Source organism: Quercus robur, chromosome 6 (genome assembly GCF_932294415.1).
Source record: "Quercus robur chromosome 6, dhQueRobu3.1, whole genome shotgun sequence".
NCBI lineage: Eukaryota > Viridiplantae > Streptophyta > Magnoliopsida > Fagales > Fagaceae > Quercus > Quercus robur.
In genome coordinates this window covers 49,670,767-49,684,372 of record NC_065539.1, presented here as the reverse complement: position 1 = coordinate 49,684,372, position 13,606 = coordinate 49,670,767, and the positions used below count along the sequence as shown (strand labels likewise).

Here is a 13,606-nt window from a genome sequence, read left to right as displayed (position 1 = left end):
CACAAGTGAAATATCAAGAGAAATTAGTCTGGGATATGTCTTTTCTTTGAATGTGAACCTCTATTTATACTTGAGAGCTTGACATTATAAAATCATAACTGTCTCATATGATAATTTTTCAACATTAACAAAGTAAAACAAGCCGCAACTCAATAAGGCTTTCGATCCACACATTGCCATTTTTGCTCAGCTTCAAAGGGAAAAGGGTATGAAAAGAGGATCTGTTGGTTCCATTCTATCTTATTCTATTATAATGTGTGTTTATTTAATAAGCCTACTGAACAGAAGCCTATGAAACCTCAATTTTGTATTATTTAATATATTATTCTATCCAAACATTTCCAAATTTCTCATTATCCATGTGCCATTACTACCAAATTTTCGTAATTTCCAATGGAATGCGGTAAGAAATGTGTAGAAAAATTATTATTTTCTTCATTGCAGCTTGTTTCGTTACTAATCAAAAGAGCTTCATGTTCTTATATTTATTTCGGCTACATGTGGTACCCCAATGACCATGCAAATCAGCAAATAACACCTAAGGGTGATTCTTTCAAATTGATGGTAACTACGTCAGCAATGCTATGTCGATTATAAAGGCAAATATTAAGTAATCGATGAGAAAAAATGTTAAGATGCTATTTAGAAACTACAACGATCTGCACTATGGGCAATGCTAATTACAAGATAATGTGATTATTCTATCGATACTAATTACAATGACATTATACAATTAAAATAAGAAATTACAATATATATATATATATATATATAGCTACTTACTTGCATCAACACCCTAATAAAACTACACATAGCCTTAAACAAGTGATACAATAGAAAAAATTAATTTGAGATGTGTCTCTTCTTAGGATATGAGCCTTTACTTAGATACTCGAGGTCTTGTTGGTTATTTCTAGTTTGTTGTAACACATGGAATTTTATCATTCATCGCATAGGACACTTATCCAATAAGTTGTCATCACGTGTTAACTTCTTTTTGGATTATGATAACTCTAATGATTGGCACGATAAGCTTCTCATACTTTAAATTGGGAGTTGTCACTTCACCATCACATTTTAAATATGTTAGCACTGCCGTCCTTGTGGTCTCCTAATAATACTTTTTATGTGTTCTGTTATTCTAGTGTTGCCTAATGTCCGTTTGGTTAGAGATTTCTAATATCGTTGTTCAAGTATTGTGAAAATACGTGTGAGTTAAAAAATATAGTGGAAATACATGTTTCAGTGTTTAAACACTGAAAATTGTTATTTAAATAATTATACCAAATACCCTCCTATCTTTTAATTATGTTGTTAACAAATGCCCCCATACGTGATTGGCATAGGTTATAGCCAATTTTTTGTTTGTGTTATTGAAAATAATAAGACAAAACATGTCTATCACGACAATTTTATCATTTGAAATTCGAAAGGGCTACTTTTCTCTGCTTTACCAATTACGCAATTTTTGTTTCAACCATTTCCTCGTTCACCTTCTTCCTATAACCCTAGGCATTTTTCTCTCAACTTCTCAGTTCGGTTTTTTGTCTTTGTAAACTTTCTAATTGTTCTCTTGATGAAGCAAATTGTTAATCAACTCCCTGCGATCGCAATAACCAGAGGAATATTTGTCTTATTTTTGGGAGACCAAATTTTTTGGTTCTAATTAAAAATAAATAAATAAAGTGTACAATTATAAATTTTGGGGTGCCAAAAGTTTAACATTGCTTCACAACTCCATCTCCATGGAAAGAATAAAAAATCTTTATTTTTGCTAATATTAAATTAAGTCATAACTTACTTGAATAAGATAGATAATTAATCATCTTTGTAAACTTAATAAGTATACACAAGTCATCTAATATATAGGTATGTACAGAGAAATCACCCTTTTTTTTTTGGGCGGAGAAAAAAAAAAAAAAAAACTCTTATTTCATGAAGGAATTAAAACACGTATGCATGTCCAAATGAACCAAAAGAGAACTATTATTGGCGTTTTTTCTTTTTTTGTTGGATAATGAACCATACCATAAGTGTTTTTTTTTTTTTTTTTAGAGAGAGTTTCAATCTATAGTGTTCGCTCCTACTGATGGTCTTTATCATCAAACCAAGATATCAATCGGTTTTTGGTATAAATGAAGATTGAACCCTAAATTTCTTATTTAAATATCAAAGACTTTATTAATTGAGTTAACTGGAACCCACAATCATACCATAAGTGTTGAGACTGTTTTGTTTCAGTTTTATATTATCACCAAACGTGTATTATTTTTGCTTTTCACCTAATCCATGGAAGTATAATGCTTTGTTTCTTTCTATTGTTGGAGACTCAATGTTTTTTTTTTAACTCCTCACTATTGGACTTATATTATTCTCATCTTTGTGCACAAATCAAAGCTCACTTATCACAGAAACTTTACTTCTCAAATTTTAGGCCTCCTTTCTCTTGGAAGCAGGAAAAAATGCAATAGTAGCCATTGATTATCTTCGGAGTTTGGCCCAATGTTAAGTTTTGAGCTTAAAACCCAAAACAAGCCCGAGGTCTTATTTAACTTAGCACTCAATTGCGGTTAATTTAGTTATCTCATCCTATTATGTATGTATTATCATGATGTGAGTTCTCTTAAAAATTGAGTTAATACCAAATTCTCGTTTCTTCAATTCTTAAATCAATTTAATGATAAAGTTTTTTAATCGTAGAATAAGAAACTTAAAGGTAATCATCATTATCATTATCGTGGAGAGATACCTTAGGTTGAACTTGAAATACAATTGTATCTAAAAGATAAAAAAATAAAAAAATAAATAAAAGGAGAACACACTTCTCTATCTTTTACCCACACATTGGAAGTAAAAACCATGATTTTTTTTTCCCCAACCTATTACACAGCTTCTCTCTCTTTCTCTCTCTCTCTCTCAGAGTCCATAACACAAACGCTTGATAGCTCTCGACCCACTCACTGCCATCTTCGCTTAGCTTAGCTTCGCATCGTTCAAAGGCCAAAAGGGTATGAAATTTTGTTAATCTATTCTATTGTTTGTTTAATAAACCTATTGAACAGAAGCATCTGAAACCTCAATTTGTGTTATTTAGTATCAAATGCTATTCCCCACATGCCATTACCATCACATGTTCGCACTTTTGAATGGAATGCGGTGAGTAATGTGTAGAAAAATTATTATTTTCGAAAAATTTTAAAATTTGGTTTTCTTTGATATAAAACTTAATTAATCAAGGATATTCAATGAGTTAATTGTAGCCAAGTTTATTCTTTTAGGGTGCCCATTTCATATTTGGTTTTGCATTAGATGTTTCTGTATATGTATTAAGCTATTTTCGATTGTATTGCTAAAACTATGCTTGGTACTACTGGGTTTTGCTTTTGGGGTATTTGGGTTTAAAATTTGTGATGGGTGAAGCTGTGTTTTTATGGCGAACTCTGTGTGTGTGTGTGTGTTGTTTTACAAGAGATAGGTTTGGTTGCATGAGGTTGTATGTTGTGATCCCCTCCATTTCACGTGAAATGAAAAGAGTTCACTTCACAATTAAGATTTTATATGCTGTGCCACATTCTATACACCTTTAGATTTGTAATATTGAATCTGAAACGTGAAATGGATACATTTCAAATGGAGATTTTTGAAATGGTGTGGCACTATATGCATCTTTAGATTTGTAATATTTAATCTAAACCATGAAATGGATCCATTTCAAATGGAGAGATAACTAATAAGTTGTTTTGGCTGTTTCTTCACCCAAAAAAAAAAAAAAAAAAACTTAAGTTTTAGCTGTTTATTTATCTGCATAAGCTTTGGCTATGGATGAGATATAGGCATTGTTATGAACATCATTTGGTTGAGTTGGGCCTGTTAGAATTTATTGGTTTATATTATTAAGAAGCAGTTTTCTATGTTTCTATGGTTGAATAATCTGTCTCATTGTTGATGAAGTGTGTGTTTTTTATATATCAATATGCTTGGAGGAAATTTGGGTTTATCATAAATTCATATGCTTATATGTTGGTTTTAAGTCATATGCGTGCAACAAATGTGTAGAGCAAATTTTTTTTTCATATTTATTATGGTGGAAAATGCAAAACTGCATATTTTTCCAGATTTATTCTAAGGCTTAAGGCACTAAGGTCTTTTTCTTTGGGGTGTGTGTTTGTTTGGGAGTTTTTGGATTTGCCACTTAGAAAACAGAGGAAATGAACTGTTTTAGGTGATCTGGGTTGCATTCATAAGAAGTTTTGTGTGTGTAGATAATTTATGACATTTTCTTTCGTTTAGCTGTTCTTAAGTTAGTAGGCAGTGCTTTGCTTAAGTGTATGCTTTTAGAAATTAATTTACATTCCCATTTGATTTCAAGCTGATTTGGGATTGTTCCTTGTGTTATTACTTTTTTGTAGTCTCTCTCAAGTCTTTTCTTTGATGTCATTGTCAGGTATATTTGGTTGTTAATTTGATGGTGTTCATGGACAAGAATATAATTCTTGAACTCTTTCCCTTTTTCATATTTCTTTACTTATTTTTTCTTTTTTCTGGTACTCTTGAATTTCTTTTCACATGATTGTTAAGTTACTTCCCATTTTATAATTTTGACTTTGACTCATCTTATCTTCTCTTTATTACGTGGTTTGAATTGTTTTTGAAAATCTTGTCTTCCGCTTAATGAGTTTTTTTCCCCCTTCACTGGATTGGTTCTTTTATCCTCTCTCTTTGTGACCTTTTTGTATGGGTGTTTCTTTAATGAAATGATAATATTGCTTATGAATGTTGACTTGTTAAATTGGCAAACATTTGGATTGGGTTTCTTCCCCATTTCCAAATACTGCTAACTGTTAACACGATGTGCTCCATAAAATTTCAAAATTAGGATGACATATTGTCACTAGTTGAATCCCATTACATGCAATAGCTAGTTGAATTGACTAAAAATAACTTGGCAGACATGGTACATTGTCAAATTCTACTTGATATGCAGCTAGCCTTCTTTTCCAATGAAAGTAAAATGATTTTATTTCACTGCAAAGTTCTTTACATTTTCTTAATTCTAATAAATTTTTTCATGTTATTCAAAACTTTTACTTGGAGTTTCCAAAATGATTTGTTGCAGATACTAGCTATGGTATTAAATATAGCTCAGATTGTGCTAACACTATTAAGAACGCATTGATGTGCATCTACTTGAAATACATATCTTAAAGAGTAAAAAGGGAAGAAAAAAAAAAAAAGAATGAAAAGGATCAGACTAAATTCATTATTGCATATCCTAAAAGGAAAAGGAAAAAATAATAATAATGAAAGGATCAGATTGAATACAACCATGCTGAAACAGAGAGCTTAGCTTCTCCTTTTGCCTCTTAATTAAAAAGCCTGACTTTCTTTTGAAATACCTCAGAACCCAGTATTGATTTGAACATACATGAGTGAGAGCTGGATTGGGACTTGGGAGTGAAAGGAAGGATGAGCCCAGCACAGTTCTTATAGCTTCAAAGATTCTGTGAAAGAGACAGCTACAGAGAGAGAGAGAGAGAGAAATGGGAAAAGTAGCTGTGGCAGTGATTGTGAGTTTGTGGGTCATTTCTATCTCTATCCTTGTTAACCATATAGTTCCTGAGCCTTACATGGTAAGCCCCAAACCCTAAACCCAAAAGAATATGAATGTTTTTGAAAAATTGGCTGATTTTTATTTTGTTGATTGCATAGGATGAAATATTCCACATACCTCAAGCACAACAGTACTGCATTGGCAATTTCAGAAGCTGGGATCCCATGATTACCACCCCTCCTGGCCTGTACGTCCTCTTAAACCTTTTGCATTTCTTCTTTTTATTTTTTTTATAAATTTTAATAATTTTGTTGAGGAATTTGAACTTCCACTAGTTGATAGCTGAATTGGGGATTACCTTGAATGGACAACTTAACAAAGAAAGATTTAATAAAATGAGAGATTGAAGTGGGTCATATTTAACTTCCACTCATTAATTGGTGTTACAATGTGAATTTTCTACCAATTAACTTCCACTCATTAATTGGTGTTACAATGTGAAATTTGTACCTTGCTTTTGAAATTATGGTTATTAGCTTGAATGTGGCTTCTACTATTCTCGAACTTGTATTCTGGATTAAGGGCACAAAGCAAAGAAAACGTTGTATGGAAGTGGGGTTTATAGGTATTATATATTATAATATTTTTTTCACCGTGACTATTTATTGATGAAACAGTAAGCTGCTTGGAAATAGTAGTTGACCTTTAAGCTGTTCCAAGAATGATTTTCTTTTGGTATATCATTTTATGCATGTGATAGGATATCGCCTATTTTCAGCTGAGGGGTTTAAAATGAAGATTTTACCATGGTCCATATATTTCCAAATGCCTTACCAGAATAACACACAAGGGCTGCTTAGGTCTCAGTAAGTTATTGGGTTAGCTAAGTCCTAATCAGAACAAATATTTTGATAAAGGGGTTGATACATGCGATTTAAAACTTTTGCAGGTACTACCTTTCACTTGTCCATGTTGCTTCTTTGTTTCCAGGCATGTCTATAGTACAAGCAGCCTCATCATTTTCTGAAGTTTGCACCACTGCGATTCTTCGATCTGTAAATGGTGTTTTGGCAGTATTATGCAGTATTCTTGTGTATGACATTATTACCCTCTTGAGACCAACTCTTAGCGAAGGAAAAGCAACAATTTCTGCAGTGGTCCTAGCTTTATATCCCCTTCACTGGTTCTTCACTTTTCTCTATTATACAGATGTTGCATCACTTACTGCAGTGCTTGCTATGTATCTTGCATGTTTGAAGAAGAATTACTGGTTAAGTGCAGTGGTAAGGTACTTAGCTTAAGTCTTTTTCCATTAACCATTAAATTTTTTTGAAAATCAACAGATTACATACTTAAACAAAGAAATACATAACTTCATTCTAGTGGTAAACTAATTTCATTTTGTTATATGCAGCTTGGTGCCTTGGCTGTTGTCATTCGACAGACAAATATAGTTTGGATGCTTTTTGTTGCATGCACTGGGGTTATAAATATTACTCTGGTCCGTCCAAGAGATAATGTCGAAGTAAATGATATTGACACAGCTATCAGGAAGTCTAATCGATCAACATCCAACAATGATGTTACATCAGGGTCAAATTTGAGACTGCGAAAGTTCAGTAATTCCCTGGGTACTGATAAACATTCTATGCCTAGTGCAAGCTTGGTTTCAACAAACCACTCATCAGGTTTGTTATTTGTAATATATGTAATCATGTTATGTTATGATGAAAGTTAATTTACTATATTTACTCTCCATTTTCTATAAGTAATGGAAGATTAGCCCGCCGATATGGTAGTTATTGGTTCTTTCTCCCTCACTATCTATACTTTTTTGTTCTTGATCCTTATTCCTTATGATTCAGTTACTGGCACTGTGTTGCAGGTTTACTTGATGAGGTCAAGGTCATCTTTTTAGCATTATGGCATATGAAGTGGGAGCTTTTGGTTTCCTTTAGTCCTTTTCTCATGGTATTTGTGGCTTTTTTGGCTTTTATCCGTTGGAATGGGAGTGTAGTTCTAGGTATTGTTCATGTTGCTTCTTTTAACTTTGAGGCATATGAAGGGCCTTTGTTGCTTGTCTCTCACTGCTTGTCCTGATATGACAGGTGCAAAAGAAGCTCACACAGTTTCTCCACATTTTGCACAGATCATGTATTTTGGTTTGGTTTCTGCTCTTGCTGTGGCTCCTTTACACTGCAGCAAAGGTCAAGTCATGGACCTGTTCCGGTCATTTTGGAAGAGAAGGCCTATCAGTTTCTTTCAAGTTTTCATAGCTGTTATTGCTGGCTTCTTCTCTGTACATTTTTTCAGGTCAGAGAACCAGTTAGTACCCTGAGCAAATTGCTATAGGGATCTTTTTTACTTTTCTGCTACACCTAATTGAACTTGATGCTTCTAGAGAAATAATAGCATAAACTTAATTGAAGAGAATGCTATTCCTGGTTTTGATCTGTAAATTTATGGGTGTGAATTGGGTTTTGTTACTACTTGTGGTGGACTTACCAAAGCATTCTTATATGAAAGGTTATTTTTTGAGTGCCTTTAGCAATCTCACTTACCTTCTGTAGACCCTTTTTGTCCTGTAAAAGTTTTTCTTACAATTTTCTCTAATCCAAGGGGGGAAAGTTTAAGTGGTATTTTTTACTTTAGTAGATTGCAAAAACTGACGTACTTTTAGTTTATGTTACTGTTTCCTCACATGGTTAATGACTGTTTCAGCATAGCTCATCCCTATCTTATTGCTGATAATCGACATTACCCATTCTATCTCTGGCGGAAGGTCATCAATGCTCATTGGTCAATGAAATACCTTCTAGTCCCGCCTTATGTTTATTCATGGTTTTCCATCTTCATTACATTGGGTTAGTACAAGCTCCTATCAATATTTGTCACAAATACTTTCTTTCCAACATTTACTGAAAATGGAGCAAATGAAGCTATGGTTATTGAATCTTTGCATCCTTCCATTTGTAGTTTCTTTCTGCATCACTAAGGGTGCTTATATCTTTCATTGGCAGGGAGAGTTCAGAGGAAGATATGGGTGTTAGCATTTTTCTTGGCTACTGCTGCAGTTCTGGTACCTGCTCCATTGATTGAGTTCAGATACTACACGATTCCATTCTATTTCATAGTACTTCACTCCCACATTAATGATTATCAAAGCTGGCTTCTCATGGGACTTCTATATCTAGCCGTCAACATCTTCACAATGATGATTTTTTTGTTCTGGCCATACCATTGGGACCATGAGCCTGGGATCCAGAGGTTTATATGGTAGGAAAGTTTCTAAGAAATGCTTAAGGCTTCATCATACAAATCAGTTTTGGGTAGTATTGTTTGTCTGGGGACTTACCTAGAGATAGGATTTTGCTTGTTTTGGTTTGGAGGTAGAAAAAGGGTGGAATCCTTGAGTGGTACAAGTTGTTTAGTTACACATGCTACAGGTCGTGATTGCTAACTATATGTCAAGTGAAACCTGTTGTACAAGTCATTTGTACAAATGGCAAGATTTTCCATGCGTCCTACAGTGGTCATTAAATATAAAATGTTCTACCCCCCTCAACCTACAGGGAATAACCCATGAGTCCTACAATCCCAGGGTTCAAGCTTCAAGAAAAAGCATACACAAAGTGATCTGGATTGCGTTCCAGAGAGAAAAAAAAAAATGCAGAAGAAGAAAAGAAAAGCCATTTCATCATCCAAGACCACCCTAGCTTCCTTTCCATCACTTTGTTGAGTCTCTTCCCTTTTCTTTTGTTTTTAAATTTCTTGTATTAAATTTACTTGTCCTTGAAAAAGTTAAAATTATGCATTTTTCATTGGTCAATATAATCCACGTTTTTTAATTTAATTAGAGAATCTAAGGAACTATACCTAAATCATTTTCCCATATGGAGTTTTCACTGGTAATATTGTTAGAACTTAGCACTTATGTTTATAAAAGAATAATACAAATCAATTTATGAAAGCCAATGATTTTTTGAGATTGATAAAATTAAAAATGTTAATAACAATTGAGACTTGAAGCTCATAATTTCTTTTTGAAAAATAGTCTCTTCCATGTGCAAATTTCTCTACTTATGTATTTTTGAGGGTTGAACTTTTCCAGTAATTTCTTCTTGAAAATAGTTGGAAACTCTCCCTTGTTCAAATATCTGTACCTAAGTATTTTTGAGGGTTGAATTTCTTTAATAATCCTATGTATCGATCATATGTCCAAATTATTGATTACACCTTTCTCAAAATATAACTTTATAATATTTTTTAAATAAAATTTCAAAAAAAAAAGTTTTGTAAATAGGAAATTTCAAAGATACTAATTTCAAGAAAACGTTTTTGAAACAAAAATAGAATCTATTGAAAAGGGAGGGGCTTTTGTCTAATGCATTGGATAAGATACAAGATAGACACATGATCAATTTTGAACATTTAGTGTGCGTTTGGGTTCCTTGCATTTGGGTCTAGTTCCTACGTTTGCTTTTTTTTTTTGAACCAGCACCTCTTGCACTGTTCATGCGACATAAACAATGCATTTAGGTCAATGAACAATAACCTGACCAATGAACAGTAATTTTTTTAATTTTTTTTAATTATTTTCAATTTTCAGTAAAATAAGCTATATTTAAACGAACTATTAATAAAAGTCAATTGAAATAACCACTTTCACGTGACGGGGCCTGGGTTTAAGCAAAAATGATAAAAGTTATCACATGACCCCAAGTGTACTTTTTGAACCAAAAGTATAATAAATAAGTCTCATTTTTCATTAAGGAAATTGCTAGGGGCACCAAAAATATATCCTGAAATTTTCACACCCTATTATTTTTGTATTGTGGTGGAGTCTAGATGAGGTGAATCCTTACGAGATGGATGAAAAAGTCTGTAAATTTGACTGGCTCTAGCACTCTTCTTTCATTACGGGGGAAAAAGTTGTTATAGTACACTATAAAAAAGCAAAGGACAAATTGTAAAATTTCTCCTTAATCAACTTTTATCTATACTATTATTTAAAGAGTTTTTTCTATTTAGATTTCTCAATTTTTTGTTCAAAAATAACTCTACACTCCTATATTTAAGTAGAAACAAAACTAAAGGACAATCTGGTAAAAATACAAATCTAACTTCCACTAAAACGTTGCCTAACAAGGCCACTGTCCTGTTGATTTTTAAATTGCTTTATCTACTTATTAATTAGATTTTCAAAATAAAAATTATATATAAAAAATAAAGATACAAGTTTTTTTTTTTTTTTTTGGCTATAAAATAAGACCACTAAACCCAAAAAAGACAGTTTTTTTTTTTTTTTTTTTAAACAAAAAAAGCCTCATCACACTCGCTTCGCGCGTGCAATGAGGCTAGTATCCTATAATGGTTTTGAGCTATAAATGAGTCTGAGGTATCCAATATTTACTACTATTTATTATTCATAAATACTAGTACATAGGGCCATTTTTTGTTAAGTACCAACTTTATCCTATAACAGTTGGTTTTTATAATATGGGGCCATTTTTGTATCCGACATTTACTACCACTTACTATGGGGCCATTTTTGTTGAGTAATATATATATATATATATATATATGACATTTTATAAAATAATAATATTTAAATAATATTTTGAAAGCTAAGGAAGACATCAATGTTCAAATCCACCTTAGTAACTAACTAATTGTTAGTCTTCCATAAAATTAAGTAACTATTCACTAGGGTTCAAATCCTTCTTTTTTGTAACTACTAACTAAACCATTTGCTTTCTTTAAAAAAAAATCTAAACCATTTAGTTTCCCAAAAAATTGAGTCTCAAGGTACAAAGATACGGTGCTATTCCATTCTTTTGGATTAATAATGATACCTGTTGATTAAAAACCAATACTATACTTTGCAATATGGAAGAGTAATGTTAGTATCACATAAAATAACACAACTTGTAATACAACTTGCCCATAAAATAGCAAAACTCAGGGTGGGGACTTGTGGTGGTGGGTAGAGTATCAACCATTTACATTGACCATTTCATTAGACTATGAAATTGAGTATTTACTTAAATTTATTATTAATTAAATCTAGAGAAAGTATAGAGATACAAATTTTGACAAAAAAAAAAATTGACACTAAGCTAATGTGGCAAATTATTAATGGTATATAAAAAATATTATTAGCAGTAAGTAAAAAAATAATGTCAATAATAGGAGGAGAACTAGAAATATCGTGCCACCACAATAAATGTAAAAAAACTATGGTCAAATTTTATTGTGTGACAAAAGGAGGAATATTTTGTGCATTATTCGAGTACTGTAAAATTTGTAGTGACGTGGAATCTAGAAGGGTTTTTTTTTTTTTTTTTTTTTTGTGTGGAGAAACTAGAAGGTTCCTTTTTATCAAACATTCTCTTCTATAAAATGGCCAAAATGGGTAATTAATCTTGATTTTACAACTATTTAGTTAGTAGGCCCGGTTCTCAAACTATATTATTTACTAGCATCTCGAGTCTATAAGACTCGATTTTGGCCTAGATGTAACACCCCATAATTTGATACCAATTAAATTATTATACGTAAATTTTTAATGGAGGCCTATAATTAAAATGGATTAAATAAATTTGGGCCTAAGGTATTAAAAAGAAGATAAATTCTATGGAATATGAAGCCCAAGTGAGGTGACATAAGTACATATATGGGTCTTAAAAACCCTAGCATTTTTCCTCTTAGGTCACACGTGTTTTTTTGATGGGATTTCTTTTTGCTTCAGCCGACAATTGAATTCTGCCTTTCTCCACTGTGGCGTTGGTGGGAGTCTTCAGGTATGATTTTTCTCATGCTCAAGATTTAGGAAGTTTGATTAGTCAAATAGCTTGCAATTGATATGAACCTAGACTATCATTATTCTAATAGAAAAAGGGTTCCTATAATTGTATTATATTAGATAAAGATTTGGTCAATATGTCAGGAAGGAACACAGACGTGAGATTGAGCCAAATAGAGTAATATGTTTGGACTTGGTCACCATGTTAAAGTGAAAAGAATGCTTATGTTATTGCATTCACACTAAGCCACCATTGTTGACCGGTTGTTATTGCATTCACACTAAGCATTCACACTAAGCCATTGACCGGTTATTATGCATTCACACTAAGCCACAATTGTTGACTGGTTATTTTGCTTTCACACTAGTTCAACCGTGTAATAGATTTTGGGTCTTTGGAGTGATGATTATAATATTATAATAAGAATTGTTTATATAGCCGTATGGTCCAGGCTTTGAAATTTGATTATGTATGAATAGTATGTATAGTCATACCTCTATTGGCTCTGAGATTGATTAAAGTTTCATGAATATTCTAATTAGGCAGCAATATTTATAAGTCCAAAAATCTTATCAAAACTGAAAGTAAATTGGATAGTTAGGTGAATAAATAGAGGATTTTGGATAAATCAATATTGTCTAGGATAAAACCATTTTAAGTGTGAAAATAGATTTTTAAGTGGGAATTTGTGTATTGATGAACCTATTTTTGGTATTGCTAGGTTCTAATTTTACTGAATTGTTGTGATTCAAGGGAGGTTGATTTCCTTTATTTTTGCAACTAAGAGGTAAGTGGTGTTTACTAATTTTGGGGGTTTTTCCCAAAACAGTGTTAATTATTAAACTATTTTATATGAAAGAATATGTTGATATTTTATATATAAATGAATATTTTACAAATGTTTGATGTGCACATTGGCTATTCGTTTTATGAAAAACTTGTGGGACAACCTAATTTTATTTAAACTTGTATGTGTGAATATGTCTTTATATCTTGAGAAGTATGAATGGATTATTTTGTGAGCATATTGAATATGTTTTGAAAACCTATGGCAAGTCGTGATTAGAAGCTCGGTATGATATTTAGTCCTTAGCAAGGGACAATCATGCTGCAGCTAGTCCTTAGCAAGGGACGGTCCCAAAAGGGGACAGTGCACATTTGATAGCTCCTTAGCAAGGGAGCATACTATTGAGGATCCAAAAGGAAGCTCCTTAGCAAGGGAGTGTACCTTTAGGTTCCAAATGAGCCA

General features: G+C 32.4%; 1 protein-coding gene across 4 annotated transcripts; it reads left to right on the top strand.

The window, feature by feature from the left end:
• The first annotated feature begins 2,843 nt into the window (after positions 1 to 2,843).
• LOC126689268 (dol-P-Glc:Glc(2)Man(9)GlcNAc(2)-PP-Dol alpha-1,2-glucosyltransferase-like) lies at positions 2,844 to 9,116 on the top strand. Of its 4 annotated transcripts, none has more exons than XM_050384406.1 (9): positions 2,844 to 3,008; positions 5,402 to 5,630; positions 5,710 to 5,798; positions 6,501 to 6,834; positions 6,966 to 7,239; positions 7,437 to 7,522; positions 7,701 to 7,864; positions 8,273 to 8,415; positions 8,572 to 9,116. In XM_050384406.1, exons 2-9 carry the CDS (start codon positions 5,541 to 5,543, stop codon positions 8,829 to 8,831), a joined length of 1,440 nt encoding a protein of 479 aa, XP_050240363.1. In that variant the 5' UTR covers positions 2,844 to 3,008; positions 5,402 to 5,540; the 3' UTR covers positions 8,832 to 9,116. The 4 variants fall into 4 exon arrangements, with proteins under 4 accessions (XP_050240363.1, XP_050240361.1, XP_050240364.1 ...); XM_050384404.1 differs by having other exon boundaries at positions 7,437 to 7,574; positions 7,660 to 7,864; XM_050384407.1 differs by lacking the exons at positions 5,402 to 5,630; positions 5,710 to 5,798 and having other exon boundaries at positions 2,861 to 3,008; positions 7,437 to 7,574; positions 7,660 to 7,864.
• Positions 9,117 to 13,606: the final 4,490 nt, after the last annotated feature.

Coding starts and splice junctions, on each gene's coding strand:
- LOC126689268 (XM_050384404.1), top strand. CDS start 5,541: ATGGGAAAAGTAGCTGTGGCAGTGATTGTGAGTTTGTGGGTCATTTCT. Junction 5,631..5,709: donor TAGTTCCTGAGCCTTACATG/GTAAGCCCCAAA, acceptor TTGATTGCATAG/GATGAAATATTCCACATACC. Junction 7,575..7,659: donor GAATGGGAGTGTAGTTCTAG/GTATTGTTCATG, acceptor CTGATATGACAG/GTGCAAAAGAAGCTCACACA.